This window comes from Pyxicephalus adspersus, chromosome 4, assembly GCF_032062135.1.
Source record: "Pyxicephalus adspersus chromosome 4, UCB_Pads_2.0, whole genome shotgun sequence".
Classification (NCBI taxonomy): Eukaryota; Metazoa; Chordata; class Amphibia; order Anura; family Pyxicephalidae; genus Pyxicephalus; species Pyxicephalus adspersus.
Window position 1 is genome coordinate 19,325,139 of NC_092861.1, and position 20,154 is coordinate 19,345,292.

The 20,154-nt window shown below is 37.1% G+C and overlaps 1 protein-coding gene across 1 annotated transcript in view; it reads left to right on the forward strand.

Moving 5' to 3' along the window:
- NBAS (NBAS subunit of NRZ tethering complex) overlaps nucleotides 1-20,154 on the forward strand; it is a 412,001-nt gene that overhangs the window by 169,067 nt on the left and 222,780 nt on the right. Inside the window, exons 31-32 of the mRNA XM_072407518.1 lie at nucleotides 4,192-4,304; nucleotides 18,741-18,854. Of these exons, the coding sequence (XP_072263619.1) occupies nucleotides 4,192-4,304; nucleotides 18,741-18,854 (227 nt within the window). The remainder of the gene's footprint in view (nucleotides 1-4,191; nucleotides 4,305-18,740; nucleotides 18,855-20,154) is intronic.

Consider the following 20,154-nt stretch of genomic DNA (forward strand, 5'->3'; position numbering starts at 1 on the left):
CAGTGTCTTGGGAGGAAGGGGATCCCCCATCAGAGATCTCCCCGCGGCAGCGGAAGGGAGCCACAACAAGGAGGCTGAAGAGCCGCATGCGGCTCCGGAGCCACAGGTTGCAGACCCCTGGTCTAGCTGATTTTTCCAATCTTAAAATAGTAAGTTTAGCTGCGACTAATAAGTGGATTATGGTGGCCATAATTTACTGGGCAATATAAGAGGTATACCAAAATGAAGTATCAGGGATTGGGGGTTATAGCTACTGAGGCTAATTTAAAAATAATTTTTAAAATAATTTTCAATAATTAAAAAAAAAAAATTGGAGTTTTACAATGAGCAAAATACGGGGTCTTAGGACATGCACCCTGTAGATTAACATTATCTCCAACAATGAGGAAAGTTAACAGATGAGATTTGTTATCATGAAATACCATCTATGGAATATTGATTTAGGCAATTACCAATGATTGCAGAACATTGATCCTCTCTAAAATAAAAGTATAGCTTTTTTTTCCAGGAGTAAATAAGTGGATACACTCAATTCACATTTTTTGTCTGAGTTTTAGTAAATGTAGAGCTACAGAATGTTAGAGAACAGCAAGCTTTTAGGGATAGGGGGAGGTTTGTAATGAATTTACAAGATTGAGGGATGGAGGTACACTGTCCAAGGTGCAGTGGCAATGGTCGTGGTAAATAACGGAAACTTGTGAATAATGAAACAGTTGCTGCAGCTATAACAAAAATTCCTTATGAATTGCTGAGAAGGTTTTAGGGATCCCATTATAACAATTGTTATATTAGGGTGATGCCTCAAGTTTTCCGGGATGGTAACTTCAAACCTGGGATAACATATTAAAGTATGTCTATGGGTACCCATGATTTTCTGAGAGTGGTTGGCTTAAAAAGTGGCAAGTTTACAGTTTTTCCAGACATTACTTAGTGGCTTTCAGTATGGGACCCAAAGGAGCTAAAGGGGTAATCCTAGGAGGTAGGCCAATATTACAACTTTCAAGATTTCCCCAAGGCCAATATTTCAAAATCCAAGATTCCCCCAAGGAAAAAAATGGTATTTTAACTGTGACCATAATTTGTTGTTTTTAACCTAAACCCGACCAGGTGAAGAATTGATTTCTGGAAGTAATGTTGAATATGGGGAAAGACACCCCCCCCCCAAACCACTAGGGCATAAAGAGAGGATGTCTAGTTTTTTTTTTTTCAATCTCAAATGTAATTATTATTTTTTGCAAAGGTTTTAAATAGGTTAATAAGGGTGGAGGGATGGTGCAAAACAGGTAAAATATTTTAAGCAATTTTAGCAACAACATGGTGGCGGTGGTAAGGTATTAAAAGGTAAAGTCTGAAGCTCATGTGGAAGGCCAAGGCCATTTTATTACAACTGGCAGTGCATAGTTGGGAAGTAGAGGAACTAATATTTTTCAAATTCTTACCTAATATTGCCAATTTTACAGTGAACCTTATGTATAACATTTCTTAGGTACTCATTCCCACTTGAGCATTGCATAACACATGACATTCATTAGTCCACTGGGTTGAAATTCATTCTTAATTGTGCCCCATAGTGCATATTACCAGCTCACTGCTGTGTGTGATGTGTTGGGTTGCCAATTCAAATGAATAGGCTACTTAACACAACTTGTCCTTTGAAAAACTCACCACCTCCTTAAACCTGCAAGATTTTATTTATTTTTAAGAATACTGATTAAGAATTAAGCTGCCCCATCTTGCCTAGAGCAAAAAAACACTTCACCTATCAAATGCAAAAACATTAGTGCCCTTTCAGTTCCACGTTGATATTTAGTAGGCAAGTGTTTCTCAACCAGGGTTTCTCTTTCGGGTTTCCAGGGGTTCCTTGAGCAATTTGTGCCTTTTAGGTTAGTTTAATGGACATCGATGATCTTTTGGGCTATCTGTAAGGGTGACATTCCTCCCACTGGCTAGCAATCTATAACACATTCTTCACACTGACCACTACGCTAATGTACTCTGGGCTGTGGATAAAATATTTATAGATAGAATTCCCTGAAGACCTGAAAGTTTTAAAGGGATCCTCCATGGTAGAAAGATCAAGAAACGCTGTAGTAGGTGGTCATACACATTTGGAGTAACATTTTGACGAAGCACATGTTAACATATTAGGATAATATGGTAATAATGGTAATCTGTTTTTATTCCACTCTTTGTAATTATGCTCTTAAACTAATGTTTTAGAGCGGTTTTCTACCTAATATTGAAACTTTGTTTTACAAATAAATATTTTTATAAAATATGACCTAAGGTTGGCAAAAAATGATGACTATTTGTCTGTAGGCCTTGTATGAACCAGGCATGGATGAAGGAGGAGGAATATCTCTTGATTCCCCTCACTCTTGATGCCATATATTTTAGAAATAAGATGTTTTTTTTTATTCTTGAGCTTAAACTTTTTAAGCTTTTTTAAGCTTTTTTATTCTTGAGCTTCTTCCAGACACTTTGATGAAGACAGTTCACAGGATCTTTAAAAATTTGGCATTGCAAGTAATAGCTGAATCCTGCTATTAATTTGTTTTCTCTTAGTTTGCTAGCTGAGGAGGTGTTTTCACAAGTACAGAGTGAGGTGACAAAACAACAGTAAGCAAACTCTTAAATTAATAAATGATTTAAAACTCAAATTATGATTATTTGACTTGATAATGGAGCTCCTAATTAGCTACTAACTTTTAAGACAACATCAATTATCTTCTAACCTGAACTTAACATGTCAGTGTTGTGTTGTGCAAGCTTTCCTTCATTATTAATAAAATTATAGCAGTCAAGCTAGCTTCCCGATCCTAGGCAGGGAAACAAATCAATATTAAAATATCAAGAAGACATTGCTGTGTGAAGTGCAGCTGAGCAGGATGAGGCATCTGTATCGTTATTTGATTCTTGGTCATATGTGCCACGCCGCATTGATATTTTTTTCATAACAGAGGAAGTTAGTTTCTCTATTTCTAGGCTGCTTTTAATTTGATTCTAAAATGTTTTCAGCATTCTTTCTTTTGTTATATTCCGAGCTTATTTCTCTAGAAGCATCCTGGTAGATCTTGTTTTGTGAATATTACTTGTTTGATTCCTGTCTATCTTAATTCAGCCTGGAGATAGACTAGTTAGTGTTCCTATATAGCCACATGTACAACTGGGTGATTTTATGTTTTTCTTTTTTCTTAGTTCTTTGTCTAGATTCAACCAAGTCACAATAAGCAAAGCACTTGAAAATATTGTGGTCCATTGCTTACAGTATGAACAACATGAAATAGTATAGAGGTTGTTCAATAGCAATGAAAGTAGTAAAAACAAAATACCTTAAACCCAGCAACCATTTTGAGATTGGAGTAGTTTATATGAGCTTGGGAGATTAGATGTGGAAGATGTTCTTTTCTTCATGGCAAATTTTTGTACACCATAAATAAGGGTTGAAGGAAGTAATGAGTGCAAAGATGATTTAAATAAAATGTGTTTGCCGGTAAGAAATGCATGATACATGTAAAAGTAGTAATGTTTTTCTAAAATCATGAACATTTTTTACATGCACATGTCTTGAGCTGTTGTTAAGCCGAATAAATCGATACTCACTTGACCCCATTCTGACGCAGGTACCACTATCTTTTTCCATATTGCCTTCTGTATCCTGATTTTCTGCCATCTTGATTGCCTGGTCGGGATGATGTAACTCATCATTCATTCCTGGCAAGCACAAGGGAAGCTAGGATTGCTGGGGATCCCTTGCATCAAACACTAAACAAATGTCAAATAGTATATCCAGCTACCTTTTGGAAGAAAGGGTCGGAGTCCCAGGTCACCATAACCCTACTAGGTACACAGGCCTTTTGTACTCAGCCTTTTAGTATAGAAACCAAATGATTTACGGCTGTTTAGTACGAAGAAAGCCAGACATTCTGTGAGCTGATGTATAGAAGCTGGCTAAATAACCCCATCTTGTATAATATAGAATGATACCTTTGGATACACAAATGGCTAGAGGGGGTATAAAAAAATACTTTGCCTTGTCCTACCCACTGTCTGTTAAAGAAATGTAAACCACATACATCTTTGGATTGGTAGTTGAAATGATGATTTGTCAGGCAAGGCTGATATATCAATAACATATTTTTATACAGAGCTAATAAATACATGTATGTGGTATTTATTGTGTTTTTGTAGGAGCTGCCTACAACTGATCACTGACTGTCCCGACTCTATTCAGGAAGAGCTGGATTTAATACGATCTCTGAGTTATCTAGAAGAGTTTGGAGTAAAGATTCTTCCCCTTCAAGGTAAAAAAATATATATACATTATATATAATTAGCTACTGCTGTCTTTTTATCTATAAGTAATGCAATGACCCTAAATACCAAAAAATAAGCAAACTTTCTAAAATCACCTGTCCTTGACTGTTACTGGGATCTTTAAAGTGGGAGATGTTATCAATTGATTAGATGTTTAGGCATTAAATCACAACTAAATCTAAGACAACTAGACAAATTTTCTTACACAATTGTATTGTTTAGTGTTAAGTATAAATTGTACCTTTGGAACCAAACTTTACAGTTTCAAAAGTGCATTGACTAGATCTTTGCACCTACTACCTACTTCTGCCCCTCCTTGTGTAGACATTTATTTTTCACTGTGTGCAATATGTCCTTTTTTGTGTCCTACTGTGATATGTTTAGATCTGATTCTCCCACCGGCTGAATTCAGAGATGATGGTCACAGGGATTTTGCAAGAACAATTGGTTTTAGAAACATGGTGGAAATGTTATTTGACCCACATCACTCAGCTCATACCCTCCATAGGATAGCTGAGGACTTTTCTGTGGTCAGTGTTGCAGAGATGCATTGGTTGTTAAGAATAAATCTGCTGTATGTCTTTGGTTTAGTAAGTAGTTAGGGGCTTTACACATACATATATCTTTTTAAAAGTGAAATGAAATTGGATTTGGGAATGTTATAATGAGTCTGCATAAATGTCTTCAGTTATTGAATCCACTTAAGCACAAATTGCTTTACATATCATAACAAAAACATTTTTTAAAAACTTGGTAATGTCTATAACTTATTTTTTCTAATGGCAAGTTCACTGTACTTGAGAAGTAAATCATAATACATAAAACAAAAAATGTGTAGACTCAATAGAAGATTTAATTTCCTGCAAAGCTGCCACCACTCAATATCCTTCTGAGGAACAACATACTCCAGGTATTCCAAGGTTTGGGAGAGACTTGTTCAAACAGCTGCCTCCATTCTCAAGAACATTCACATTAGTGGTAAAATTGCTAATTGATTACTCCAGTTTTTAGGATGTACACAGTTTGCTTTTCTGTTTGAAATTGCATTACCACCACTTCTTCATGGATATGCTTAGTTGGTGGTGAAATCTATTGGGAATATTAAACATTTTTGAAACCCAGAAATATTGTTTAGAAAAGTCTTTAGTTCTCCTTTTTTATATAATCTATAAATCATTGTACAGTCTCTCCTCCTTGAAGCCCAAATGTAGATACATTTTTTCAGTGCAGTATTCTGCCTAGCCCCTTTTAGCCTCACCACCTGGCACTTTTTAGTAACCACCTGGCTGGTTTTGGGTGGTTCTAAAGGGTTGGGTCACAATACAGGGGCCATTGCCTACAATTTTGATATGACCACCATCCCCATGGGAAGGTTTCTCTTCCATTCCAGCTCTGGTGACAGCTGAAAAATGTACTTTGCCCCCTCTTTCAGTCTTTGAAGGAGGTGGTCTCCAGAATTTCCCTGGAAGACACAGAGACCACAATAAACACCTAAAAGGTATTTTAATCCTTCACCAAAAGGATTTATTTATAGGTTGGTGCACTTGTCAGTCACTATGATGGATGGGTTCAGTGGTGTTAAATCTAATTCATATTGGAGCAGAAAGAGTCATATTACACAAATTGGCATTAAAGGCAATAAACTGATATTGTACGTGGCTTTGGGACAGAAGTGGGTCCTCAACAGATATGAAAGGCAAGCCTGTGATATCCTTTCATCAGCTACTTTTAATACCGGACTTGGCATCTCAATACTTGATTCAATTACATTATGGTGATAACAATAAAGAAATATTTTGTGTATACAATATTGAATATTGTAATCACTTAATACATTTATATTCACAAAGGTGTCTACTGACCAAAAGACTGGGACAAAAAAGTCCCTTACAAATAAGTAAAAGTAATATTAAGAGAAGAAATAACTTAAATGAACATACAAGTTAATGCATAGTTTGAATGAAAAAACTTTTTTTTAAAGCAGCTGGTAAATTTACAATGCATTTTGCAATATTTGTTCAGCAAACAGGTGAATAATTTACAGGAATTGCCTATCTCCCTCATAGACTTTAATGTATGGATTCAGATAAAAACTGATGGATAAAGCTATGAAAATTAGATTCTATCTCTTTACCAGAATTGGAGCATCTTGTTTTGTTGAAATGAGCAGAACGTTATGAAATGCAGAGTAAACTGGATTATAATCTGACAATGTTTCTGGAAAAGATATAGAACTATAATATATGTGTGTGTGTATATGTATGTGTGTGTATATATATATATATATATATATATATATATATATATATATATATATATATATATACACACACACACACACCTCCTAAACAAAACCTGTATCAGAGCCTTATCCTCTATCACATTTATGATAGTTAGTGACCGTGCTTCTTTCAATATTTGCTGTATTTTTTCCGGTGGAGGCAACAAGAGCAGAAACTCATCCATCCTCTGGTGTATGTATTACATGCTTGTAATTCTTCTCCATTAATATCCCATTTCTCAGCTAGCCTATAGCTATGTTTTCCTATAAGATGTTCTATCTGAAAACGTGTATCTGTGTGACATAGCAACATCTGTACGTTTCTCTTATGTACCGTGTTCAACGGCCAGGAGCTTGTTTTATCAGAAGAAAAGTGAATTTCCTCTATTAATATGCTTCAAAGTATAAGCCGCGAGCACCACAAGCTGCAGAAGGGATCCTACACATATAATAGGCTAGACATTAAGAAATGATTGGTTTGGCTGAAGGTAATTCTGTGGGCAGTTGCTGTATTGCACTGATGTATATGTATCTTCCAGCTTGTAGTTCTTGTTCTATGTTCTGTCTTGTTCTATGCAGGGGTTATCTCCTACACACCTTCCCAGTGTATTGTTCCCTTTCCAGCAGATCAGTGAGCTCAGCTTAATGTATATTCTAGTAATTGTTACTAAGTCATAGTTTGATATTTTAGGGGCTTATTTAGTATGATAGTATGAAGAGAGTCAGTGATGGTGTGAAAAGCAGAATGCATCTACCCACTTTCTGAGACCTGGAAGAGAGACACCATTAAGTGCAAACCAAGTAAGTCTTTAAAAAGTACATGTCTTCTAAAGTAAGTTTATAATTGTGAGCAAAAAAAAGAGATACTCAGATAAAATCACTTACAAGTTTTTTTTTTTTTTTTAAAGTTTTCTTGATTTTGTTTTGTAAGCTTTAAACAGGGCGTTGCATTACTTCCTTAAACTGGACCCTGAGTAGCTGTACTTAGTTCATTTGTCCTTTGATTACCCCACCAACTTTCCAGGATGCAGCCTGTATGGTAAAATACTAATTTTCCTTCTGATTTCAGCAAACCTTATTCTGCTCATCCTTTACAACAAACACATCCCCACCATGAGCCTGTTCCTACTGCACATTTGAACCTTGGCTTCATTTATTCCTGTGGCTGGCCATGTCGGTTTCTAGCCTTTCGGGAAACTGTGCCTTACCCATGAAATGTGTTTGTTGTAATGGTTGTGCTGTTCTGAGCTGAGTTGCTCAGTGAAAACCACTGAAACTTTTTAGGGCAGTCTGTACTGCAATGAGGGGTTTTGAGATTTAATAAAACAATTATATTAAACATACAATTGTCCCTTAAGGAGATCTAATCTCCGTTAATCTTTAATCTCTTTAAACTTTAACCAATAAAGTAATTTGGAACATTGTTTGTATTATTTTTAGTTCTACAGCAATTCAATTTTACCTAAAGAATACTTAGTTTTCCTGCTATGAATTTCTTTTTTCTGTCATTTTCTTTTGCCAGTTGATAACTGTCTGTCAGCTGTGCTCCTGCATTGTCACTGTTTTACAAAGGTCCCAGGTTGAGACACATTGTGTCTAGTTTATTAAAGCTCTTCAAGACTGGCGAAGGTAGATTATCATGAAAGAACCTGGGTGATCCAACAAATCTAGAACTGATTTCTTAAAATCATTTGCTATTAGTTGGTAAATGTTTTCAGCATTTACAAAGATAATTCTATTATTGCTGGATTACCCTGGTTCTCCTATGATAGTCTTATCTTCTCCATTCGTGGAGGGCTTTAATAAATCAGGCCTATTGTGTAAGGCATTGTCCAACATTGTTAATATGAGAAAGCCATTGAAGTGCAGTGATCACAACCAACACTCCACAGTGCTCAACACAGAATTTTTTTTAAGCTGGGTGGGAAGAAATTGTAGGTGGGTGGCAGCCCCTGTATTGTGACTAAACTCTTTAGTAACCACCCAAAAACAGCCGGGTGGGTGGTGAAAAGTGCTGGGTGGTGCACCCAGCTAAAAGGGCCTGGGGAGAACCCTGCTGCAGAATTCATGTAGATAGGAAATCAGGCAGACATTATCAGCCTTAATTCAAAAAAAGTTAAACAAATGTATTAAAAATAATTGTATTTTTTGGTAGAAGAAAAGGCCAGTCAATCTAGATGCAAGCCCTCCATGTTGGATTCGGATCAATTACATTTTAGTGACATTAATTCATAAAATAAGGTAACTTTTTAAGTCCGTTGCACAAAAAAAGTTTTATCCCAAGATGAGTAAATGGTTATACAAGGCCCTGCATGTATTGCCTTAATGACACTTTTAAAGCCCCATATCACGTAAGTGACAGGATTTGTAATGGACCACTTTACCCTATTCTGTGGTTTAACTCCCTAGCAGGATTCTGTTACATTGCGACCTACAAGGGAACATCAACCATTAGGGGAAGTAATGGCTGGAACTCATGTATTCTGCCGCTGGCAATATCCATCAGCAGCAGAATCAACATTGTGACATCAGCATGTTAGTGAACTCCTTGTTCTCAGGAAGCCCAGGTTATGAAGTTTTAGATTATCATACATCAGTACTGGCAAAAAAATAAATAATCATAAAGAAAAAGTTTCTTAAAACATTTAAATGTAACTTTTTTGAAGATGCAATGAACAAATCTCAGCTTTATGCTTTTCCCCTGCTGTTTTTTTTCATAGTCAAAAACTTGAAATAATACAGAAATGTATTCGTAGAATGTGTCATTTTGAATCTGAGATGTAGTCAGATCAATCACACTTCATTTAACAGCAATTATTGTATAGACCAAAATATTCAGGGGTTATTAAATGTACTTCTATATGTCAGTGGGGGTTTATAAGCTGGGTAATATGATCATCTGCTTCACAGAACACTGAATTACCCCACAGTCAACAGTCTGAGCTCTCCTACATCATTTACTGTCATACAGCTGCATTCCTTCCATCTCTTCAATTATCGGTGTCAATGGAAATCTGTTCAGAATGACACCTATGCAATTTTTCATTACATGTCACCATTAGAACCGAATAAAAAATGTTATCTCTTTTATCTATTTTTTTCTGTCTGTTGTGAGGTTTAACCCAGCAGACACCAGGGATCAAGGCATAGAACAGTAACGCCACAACGCTCCGTCTCTAGGTCTAAATCTAATGATATATTATTCAGTCAAGCAAATGTCCACACAGACAATACAATACTGTACTGTTGATTCCCACACTCTTAACAGTAAATATTGTAAGGTGACAACACTTTGCATTAGAGAGGAGGAATACAAAGGTGACACCATTCAGCACTCTGATTGGTAATTAAAAGAGCAGCAACACAGGTATAAGCAGGTTAATTGCATGTCTGTACAGAGCTTTATTTCTGGAGCTCACATATCGTCCCCCTTCTCCAATCTGAGTGGCTGATAATAAGGCTAATCCTATAGCACATACAATATTTAATTTACAATGACCCCTTATTTCATCGCTCCTTAATTTCATATCCTAATCTATCATTTACCATACCTGTTGTTGGATCTAAACACCATTGGGTCCATTTAGTCCATAGTATTAAATACCCTAAAATGTAGTCTAGGTTTGCTGGCTTTCCTTGTAACTTCGGTGATGATCTCCCTTGTGAAAGACCCCCTTTGCCTTCCATATTACATTTATTTTTTGAAACTTGCAGCAGCTTCAAATTGAAATTGACGGGTAATTTTAAAATTACATTATTACAAAATAGCTTATAAAGCAATTTTATGTTAAATCGTTTTTAACAAAAGAAAAGTTTCCTTTAAACTTCTTTGGATTATGTAGAAGCCAAAGATGATTTTGGATTGTTATATAATTTTAGATTATTGTTTTCCCAAAAAAGCAAGGGAAGCTGCAGCTATGGGTCTTAGACCTAACAGCAGCAATATGGAATGCTACAATACTTCTAAAGCTCTAATTAAGAAAGTTGGTTAATCGTAGCAAGAAAAACCTTAAGAAAAGTCATCATGATATTAATATTAGGAAAAAAAAGAAACATGATGCTCCAATCACTGTGGTACCTTAGTTGTTGAAAGCTTAGAAAATAGCTAAGGTTGTAACAGTATAAGATTTTGATGGTACGACCAGAATTTTAGAAATTATCTTGGCTTTATGGTATACAGGTAGTCCCCAGGTTACATACGAGATACCGACTGTGGGTTCTTTCTTAAGTTGAATTTATATGTAAGTCGGAACAGGTATATTTTTTTAATAAATGCAATTAGAACAGATGTTTGTCCCAACATAATATTAGGCAGTGTGGTGTCAATTATTGTATAAAATCCTCACTGTGAGTTAATCTAAAACAAAGCAAAAAAAACTTTATGGAGCCTAGACATTCATTAACTTCTGGAGCAAGCTGTGCAGAGTTTGTCTTGGTTATTAAAGAGTTACAAGATATTACAGATAAGCTCAGCTCTTAAGATCACCCACAACCCCAGCTGTATTTAGCTAAAGATTTCTTCTGCAAGTCATGCAAACCACCCCTCCTCCTATCAAGCCTTCATTCTGCACAAGAGCAAGCAGAGAATCCCTCGTTCGTGTGTCGGATGTTCTTAACTCGGGGGCTACCCGTACGGTATTGCTCAGTTAGTAGCCAAAGCTAATGATTTGAATTATTTTTGGTTTGATTTATAAAGGTTTCTGAGACTTTCTGCATGTTGGAGTGTTAGCTGGCACCTCATAGGAGATGTGGAAACAACAAAATATCATCCAATCAATAAAACAGGCTACATACACAAAACTCAGATAATCATTGCCCAAGATGAATGGTCCTGTTCATCCTGGAGCGGGAATCTGATATGTGTATACCATTCGCCCGCTGCCATTATTAGATCTCTCACAGCAGTTCCATAACCGAGGATTGGGAATGACCGCTATGCAAGACAAGGGAGGAGAACTTGCTTGCTTGCCCCCCCTCCCCCCTTTTTTTTAGAACAGAATGGTGGTATGTGTACAGCATGTGTTCCTTCATTTGATCATGATAGATTGTTTCCAAAAAATTGAATGCGTGTAAGCCTTCTTACACAAGTATGCTGTCAAGTAGACAAACAGACCCCCTTTGTCTCTTATCTCTGCCTCTTATCTCTGCAGATATTTTCCTGTGTACAGGACAGGGGTGCTCAAAGAGTCTCCTATCCTGACAACATATTTGCCTTCCCATTCCTATACAATTTGTAATCTTCATCCATATACAATGGTTTTTATAGGGTATAGTTTTTTTAAAATCAAGTGTGAAGAGTAATAACCGTAATAAACAGTTTTAAAAAGTTTTAAAACAGTCTAAAATTCCTAAAATTTGTATTATTAAATGAGAGGAAATAAAAGTAAATTAAAAAAAAGTGTTGCATGAAATAGTTGTGCTCTTCAGAGCTAATTAAAGTTTGGTTTCTTCGCTCCGATAAAGCAGACCTGTTACAATGAAAACATACTTTTAGTTGTTGTTGTTGTTGCTGTCCTAATAACTATAACCCCAGCAGTTTGAGTTGTCTGATTAAGGGAACCTGACTTCAAATCAGCATTTTATGCTGCCAGATGAAGGAAACTTTTTTGTCAACACCCCAGGCTTATCCGTCGCTTTCAAACAAGCCTGTTTCACTGAAGAAGCCAACCTATTTTTGCTTTTAAAAAGACTTTTCTAATTAAAGACCCCCTTTAGGTTACCGTGCTGAAAGGAAGGGAAATTGTCTCTCAGTTGCTGTTTGTCAGCCGACAGATGAAGATCATTTAACGGTCAGTGCTCAGCTATATTCACATGAGCTTTAGGAAAGGTCACGGTGTAGCTCAAGTGAGTAGATGGTTTTAGATTGACTTCTTTCCATTTGTTTAATGGCCCTGTGAAAATGTCACCTCTCACTCCGCAGCTCTTTAGGTAACATTTCTATTGCCCTTAATGGACTGTTCTCTCTCATTGTGTATGCATACCAATGATACCATTTCAAAATTCTGCATTATTGCAGCCATAATAGTGCAAATTGTATTTGTGCTTACCTACATATAACACAGAAAAGCAGACAGTTAGAACAGGCTGGCTGCTAAGAAAACTTCAGCTGTGTGTGCAGCACTGCGCTAGGTTCAAATCTCAGCCAGGATCCTATCTGTATGGAGTTTCCAGGTTCTCCCCATGTTTGCGCGAGTTTCCTCGCGAGTTGGGTACTCCGTTTACCTCTCACATCCCAAAATCATGCAGTTAGGCTTATTTGCTTTCCCTTAAATGACCTTAGACTGTGATAATGACATATCATATATCATATAAAAGTCATCTTTTAGCCAGATTTCCATTTATCTGATTTCCACAATGACATCTTAAAAAAAATAAAAAAAAATAATAATACTGGTTCCAATCGCTACACAGTTTATTTAAGATGTTTCATTATATAGACACCTTAAGTCTTAACTTTGAGGTAAGAAACTAAATACAAGAGTTCTGTGTATAGATTTAGTATGCTTTGTGTATTTCTTTTACATTTGTGTTATAATCCAGCATTAAACTTTGCCTTTGTGCAGGAGCTTTCTCTAATAATGACTGGTCACTGCTACTCTCTTTCTTTATGCAGAATGACTGGCCTTGTACAGGGAGGGATCCCAAGCTGATTTTGTATGTTTGCCCTCTGACAAAGAAATGACCAGTCCATAATAGTAATGGTTGGTTTATTGTACCTGTGAGAGACAGAATAACAGCAAAAAAACCCTCAAAAACCCAGTGCTCAAAAGTCAGAGCTTGATGTGCATTGTAATGAGTGAAATAAGTATTTGATCCATATCAACCAGTCTGGAGACTGGCTAGGCCACTCCAGGACCTTCATGTGCTTCATCTTTTGTGCAACCAACACCTAATGTGGATGTATATTCCTTGTCGCTGTTGTGGAATGGATATGATGTTCACTGTCCAGGCTGCTGAGGTTATTATTATTTTTGTTTTTGTTTGTTTTCATGCACATGAAGCCTTGAGAAAGACAAACAAGGTGTTTTACTTATTATTTTTCTTGTGCGTTTTTCATTTTCCCTTATAACAACTAACCCCCTACTTTTGTTTGCATTTAGAAACCTTATTATATATATCATGATTTTAGTTACAACTGGATTCATCTATCCAGCAGACTGTTCAAAAATAGGAACCTGATCTAAAAATTTACTAGGGTACAACATTGTTTAGGTGTAGGGCTCTAAGTATGAAATGTTTTAGTCTCTGCTTCTTATTTGAGCTCTGTCATTTGGAACTACAGGTGAGTGTGCTTTAAAGGAAACCTGTACTGAGAGAATATAGAGGCTGCCATTGGTTTTCTCACCATTTTAAAAATGTTAGTTGCTAAATTTAGCACATAAGCCTTTTTGCTACCAATGGTCTGTGCTACCACCCACGAAGAACCCTCTTATTTGTTCCACATTATCCTTGAAAGCACTCCGTTATAAGCATTTTGGGTTCAGAGCTGCCAACATCCTTGGTCTAAAGCTGGATACAGCAAAATAATATAAATTAAAAAACTGCAGTAAAAGGGTTAAATCATACCTATTTTTTATACCTATTATTTCGTTTAAAGCTCAACATGTACAATGCAGTCCAATAATACATTCTCCTTTAGATCTGCTATTAAATATTTAGCACAAGGGCTTATCTGATTTATAGAAGTTGAATGGATTGTTTAAGTTTGTCCTCATTAAATTTAAAAGAGGTATATAGTATAGCGCATGACCCCTTTAATTGAAATGTAGAAGTATAGGAACCCTATCAATTCCTGGTGGGTAAATTCAACCCCATTCTAAAAGTTTTGACTTTTCTCCAACTTCCTAGTCAGCAATTCAATGTACAGAAGACCAAGGAGTTCAGCACTGGCATCCTCTGTACTTCTCTTAGCTTACCTTTAATCTTGGACAGAAGAGCCCTCATGTAGCCCAGGATCCCAGGGGCCCTGCAGAGACACAGATATTCTAAATGACACCTGAACCTACTTACTTAAAACTTGTTCTGTTTCAGTTTAAGCTCTGTTATTTTCCCGCATTTCTGAAAAAAACTGTGGCGTTTTACACAATCCCACTTTAATATTCACTTGATTTATAGCCTCCATCTGCACTCTTCTTGTTTCTGTCTGTAAATGCTTCACAGAAAATATCTCTCTCCATCACTGTGCTGCTTTATACTCTGCTAAATGCTCCTTACAGATGGAGGGATTTGTATGTGTTAAGGGTGCTGTATATTCCTTGGGGGAATGGCACACAAGACACACATTTCTTGGAACATTGGTCAGCAGTACAGAGAGATCAATTTTTGTTTTCTTGACTTGTTTTTCAAAACCTAACTTTTAAGACATGTCTGTGAGCTATTTCACCAGGATATGCAGCAGAGCCATTATCTGAGCCCTTTCTTCTGTATTTAGAAGGGACTGCGTCAACCCCCATTGGAGACTTTTCATTGAGAAATAAAGCTCTGCGTTCTGGAAATACAGCTAAATTGCCTCTAGGTAGCAGTGCATACGTTACTTTTGTCCATGCTGTAAAAGGTCTTCAGTACCTCGGAGAGCTCCCAGAAACAAGACAACAGTGCAGTTTTTATAGGCTGATTGGTTTGTGACTTGTTCGCACAAATTGTTTAGCATTTTGTAGAAAGGTTTCTGCATTACAAGCGGCAGTGACACAGAAGTGACAAAGCAATGATTATATTGTGAGAAGAAACATTAATGTGCTGCTTGAAGACATCTGACATTTCTTAGTGATAGGGTTCTGGCTCCAGAGGTGAGACCAGAGAATGTGGCACCCCCGGTGCAAACATAATAATAAAGCCACCTTCCCCTACGCCGCATTATGATTTTACTCTTTTGCATCCATTTTCATCCTTCTCTTACCAGATGTATTCCCTATATGATGGCAGCTCTTGTGCAAATATGATACTCATAACAAAGGATCACTTATCATCATTTACAACCCTCAAAGATAATATGAATTATTTTCATTAACCAGTGCAATATTTCCTAATGTCTTCTGCAGCAGCTGCTCATGATGTCTGATGCCTTTGCTCAGCTGTATCATTCATTGAATTCTTGTACTGATCCATGATAAGCATTGTGTTTTGTCTTTTTTTACATAATGTACATTAAACTGGAGGCATTATGTGATGCAGTAAAGTTTTTTTATAGGCTGTCATCACAATGCAACAAGCTACACAACAGAAAGTTAAAATTGAACTAAAACCAGTGTATACTTTTTTTCCATTGCAGACGCAAGACTTTTTTTAAACTTCTCCTCCTCCTCCTCCTCACGGCCTTTGGCCGTCTTGATTGGCCATGTAACTCCGAAGTACTCCATCCAGTCCTGACACCCGTAAGGGTCCCAGAAACCAAATCTGAACTGCGCATCCAGCCATCAAGGCAATAAAATACTTGCATAACTCCCTCTAAGAGCCAGCACATTGCATGCATCAGGGCTGAGCACTCTTGAAAGGAACACTGAGGCAGAGGGGTGTGGTGTTATATAGAATCTAAGTACAGCACCTTGTTGTTCCCTTCTGCCAGCCGCAATCTTCCTGCCTTGCCTAGAGCAGGGGCAGGTAAACTTTTTGACCCAGGGCCCAAAGGGGAGCTTTACAATTTGAAAGATGGGTCAGGTCAGTATCAGATGGAAGGAGGGTGTTTGTATGAACTGATATAAATTATGTGTAACAGGCCGGATTAAATAACTGGCTGTATGTGACCTGCGGGCCGTAGTTTGCCCATTCCTAGCCTAGAGCTTTTTTTTCTTCTAGTGATTAGTTAAATGCTGCAAATGTTTGCACACATATCCACATGAGCACGCATTACTAGGGAAATATTGCTGTTGCTTTGTCAAAAAAGTCAGTACTACTAATCTGTTCTATGTGCTGTTATGGCCAGAAGAAAATCAAGATTTACTGTGCTCCTAATACCAAGAGTCAAAGAGATAGACTACTGCACTGTTTGTTTATGATCCAGAACACCATTATCCTATGTCCTTACTTTGAAGAGGTAAAGAAAAAGACTGTATGTTGTGCCATGATTGCCCAAATGTAGAGAAAGATCAATGCGCTGTATCGTGATTTCCGACAGACACATGGACAGACAAGAGCACTGCTTTTTTTGTCCTAATTCAGAAACAGACCAGTATATTGTTATTATTGTCCAGAGGCATGGAAACCAACCTTAAGCTTATGCAATTTTGATCCTAGGGTAACAACACTCATATTCTGTAACATATCTGTGGATCATCAACCTTATCTCTCTGAGGCAAGAACTGTGTAAGTTCTACAGCAGACCTTCAACCCCAACCCAGTCCATAACATGAGGGTTGTCCTGTGGCAGGCATAAACTTGGCAGAGTTGATAACATTGCTTGTGATTCCTGTGCACAGGAGGTTGGGAAACAGACCAGATTTCTGACAGTATTACCGGGTGTCATTGGCTCTCATCAAACAGATGTCAAAAAAACAACACACTTTCATTTGTATGTTTAAGAGGCCAAATAGGAGCTGTTTATTAAGGTTTGTATCAAATTTTAAGTCATAAATGATCTGCATGTCATATATGATATATAATCTAGAATCTTTAGAATAATGTGTCTGTTCTGACAGTTTAGATTTCTTAAACTGTCACCTGGGTATGCATTCGCAAAATAATCTGCATCTAATATTAAAGGGAAGCACAAACATTTGATGATATGCAGGCATTTTTTCATTTCCTTAAAACATTTAAGAGCATTGAAATATCCATTAAACATATGCGGACATTTTTATATCTCCATCCAGCAGGCTGGGCTAAGCTTTATAAGCAGTGATGTGCTACCTTATAACTAATGTTGTATATGCACACTGGAAATGGCCAAATAAATACAGTTTATTCCTTAAACGGCTCTCTTAATCTGTACACAAGAAAGATTGCTCTGGCTGGAGCAGACAGGGGAGTTTATTGAGAAGTAGTAAGTGGCTGCAAGTTGTTACAGTGTAATTTGGTTACCTTGGGGAAAGTTCTCCAACAGCTTTTGTTCTTCTCCAGAACATTGCCGTTTTGCATACTGATTACTTATTAGAAGCTTGCACACTTCACTGCTTAATGTGGCTTTCATTATCTCGTTTCTGAGCTCACAGCTCTACGTTCAGCATCTGTATCCCACTCTACATTCTTGTCTGTACGGAACATCTGCTCCCTTACTGTGTTCTCCAATTGTGATAAATGTCTACACTTCTGCTATGTCAGTCCAGTTGTTTGGATATCCAAGGAGAAGCTGTCCAGCAGCTTTGTGTACACTGAAATAGCAGCCATCCAGCCTTCTATGTATTGCTTTCTGGACATCATGCAAGAGAAAAGTGAGCTGCAGTGAGAGGTCTCTGAGAACCATTCAAGTGGCTGATATCTTGCATTGTTGGCAGATTCATGTTTTGATGAATTTTTGTAGACTTTTTTTTTTCATGTTGGCAGGTGTTTGCAAACCCTTTCTTTAGAGATTTTTGTTCTACATTTCATCAGGCAGAGACAAGCAGTTTTGTTGCCTAAGGTCCTCAAATGGTGCATGTAGTTCTGGTCTCTTTACAGACTTTACCAGCTAGGCTTAATTTTTGCAAAGCCAACGAAGGCTACGGCCTAAGGCAACAGGGCAACCCAGGGTGGCAGACATTCATGCATCATTTTGCAGACTGTGACTGACTGATGCTTGTTTATAATAAAAGGTTCTAGGCTGCTGCCCTGGCCGCCACGGTACAAACATGCTATTCTTTGTCTCTCTTCTTTTTTATCAAATCTGGTTGTACTGACACAGAATGAGTACAGTTTTTATTTTGGCCATTTTTGTAACCAATCTGGGTATGGGTTGAGCAGCTATGAGGTACTGGGGCACAAAAAGAAAATGTGCCTTATTGGCAGCCCTTCAAGATCTGGGTTAGGGACTGTCACTAATAGTAGGGTCAATGCACTCACTGGCCTTGTACAGCTTTATTATTTTGATTTATTCTGCATTTGTATGACTTTATGTATAGGGAAATCACTGACGGAAAAGGTTTCAGGTAATCAGTAATTAGTAGAGTTGTTTGACAGTTTATGGATGACCATGATGTAACCTTTGTCCTGCTCTTTTTTTTTTTTGCTGCAGTGCGCTTGTGTTCCGATCGCCTTAGCTTCATCAAGAAATGTATTTCTCAGTCTTCAACCAGCTACAAGCAGGCATCCAAGCTTCTGACATTGGCTAATCTGCTGAAAGTTGCAGGTAAATTCTCCTCATCATTCGAAAGATAAACAATTCACTTTTTAATGTGATAGGCATTACCAACATGATGATAATGTTTCAATTGTTTCTTTTGTAGACTTAGCTTACTATAAATTTATTGGTTAAGGTAGACTTGGGTACAACTTTACAAAACTGTAAAAAACCAACTTGTAAACTGTAAAATACTTTTAAAAACACTGGGTATATTTCATTTTTCCAAACCTCAATAATTTTATGAAATACTTGATGATCCTGCCAGCCAATGACCCTTCCTCTTCAACAGTATTTTACCTATGGTTATTTCACTCCTGTGTCGTCATTCTGTGAAACTTTAATGTTCTGACATACAATAAGTATGATGGTTATTAGCATTGCCACCACAAATAACAATCCCTGTCACTTAGATGAGGACACCAGAGTTGGCAGGGTGAGCTTTGCATATTCTGGATGCCTCTTCCTGGTTCTGGTGTTGTGAAGAACTTGTCGACCCTTGTGAAGATGTCAGGATGAGGACTAAAGCCTTCATGGAGGAGATATGAGTATAGGGTACTAACAAAAGAAACAAAAACCCTAGAAGGTTGACCCAAGCTTTTGAATCGTGGTGTATCTACAAATAATTTAGTTTGGTTTTAGGGTTTGTTTGTTCCATTCATTCTTGAATCAGGTAATATACATCTTTGTTTTTTTTTAAACATTACTAGAAAAGTGAGGAATGGCTAAGGCCTCTATTGCTATCAATTACCCATTGGATATTTCCTTTATTTTTCTATCACGGTTGAAATAACAAATTAACACAACTAATGAGAACCTGACAGAGAAATCACCTTTTCCACACCCTGTTGGTCTGGCCTGGCTATTTGGTTAAAAGTTTGTTCAAATTAATAATTCTAATGGCAGAGTCTTTCAAAATACAAGTCTTGTATTCATTAGTATCACCGCTGTTGAAGTTGGGTATAACCCTCCCGGAGAGATTAGGCACACCATTAAGATCTTCAGCATCTGATCACTCCAGGTCAGAAAAAAAAATAAATACATTCGATCTAGAGGAAAGAAAAAGACCCTTTTACAGCATGGTCTCATTTGCTAAAACTGCTTCCAGATGCCTAAAGGCAATTGTGTAAGTCAACAAACATAATAGCAAGAACTAGTCATATTGAACTGCACCACAGTTGTTATATTGAAGACATTTCATAGTTATATAGGTTATTAGTTCTAATAGGTGTTAGTAATGTACCCCAGTGTTTATTTTCACACATGTAGGATACATCCAATCACTGATGTGTGAAGGCAGGTGTTAGTT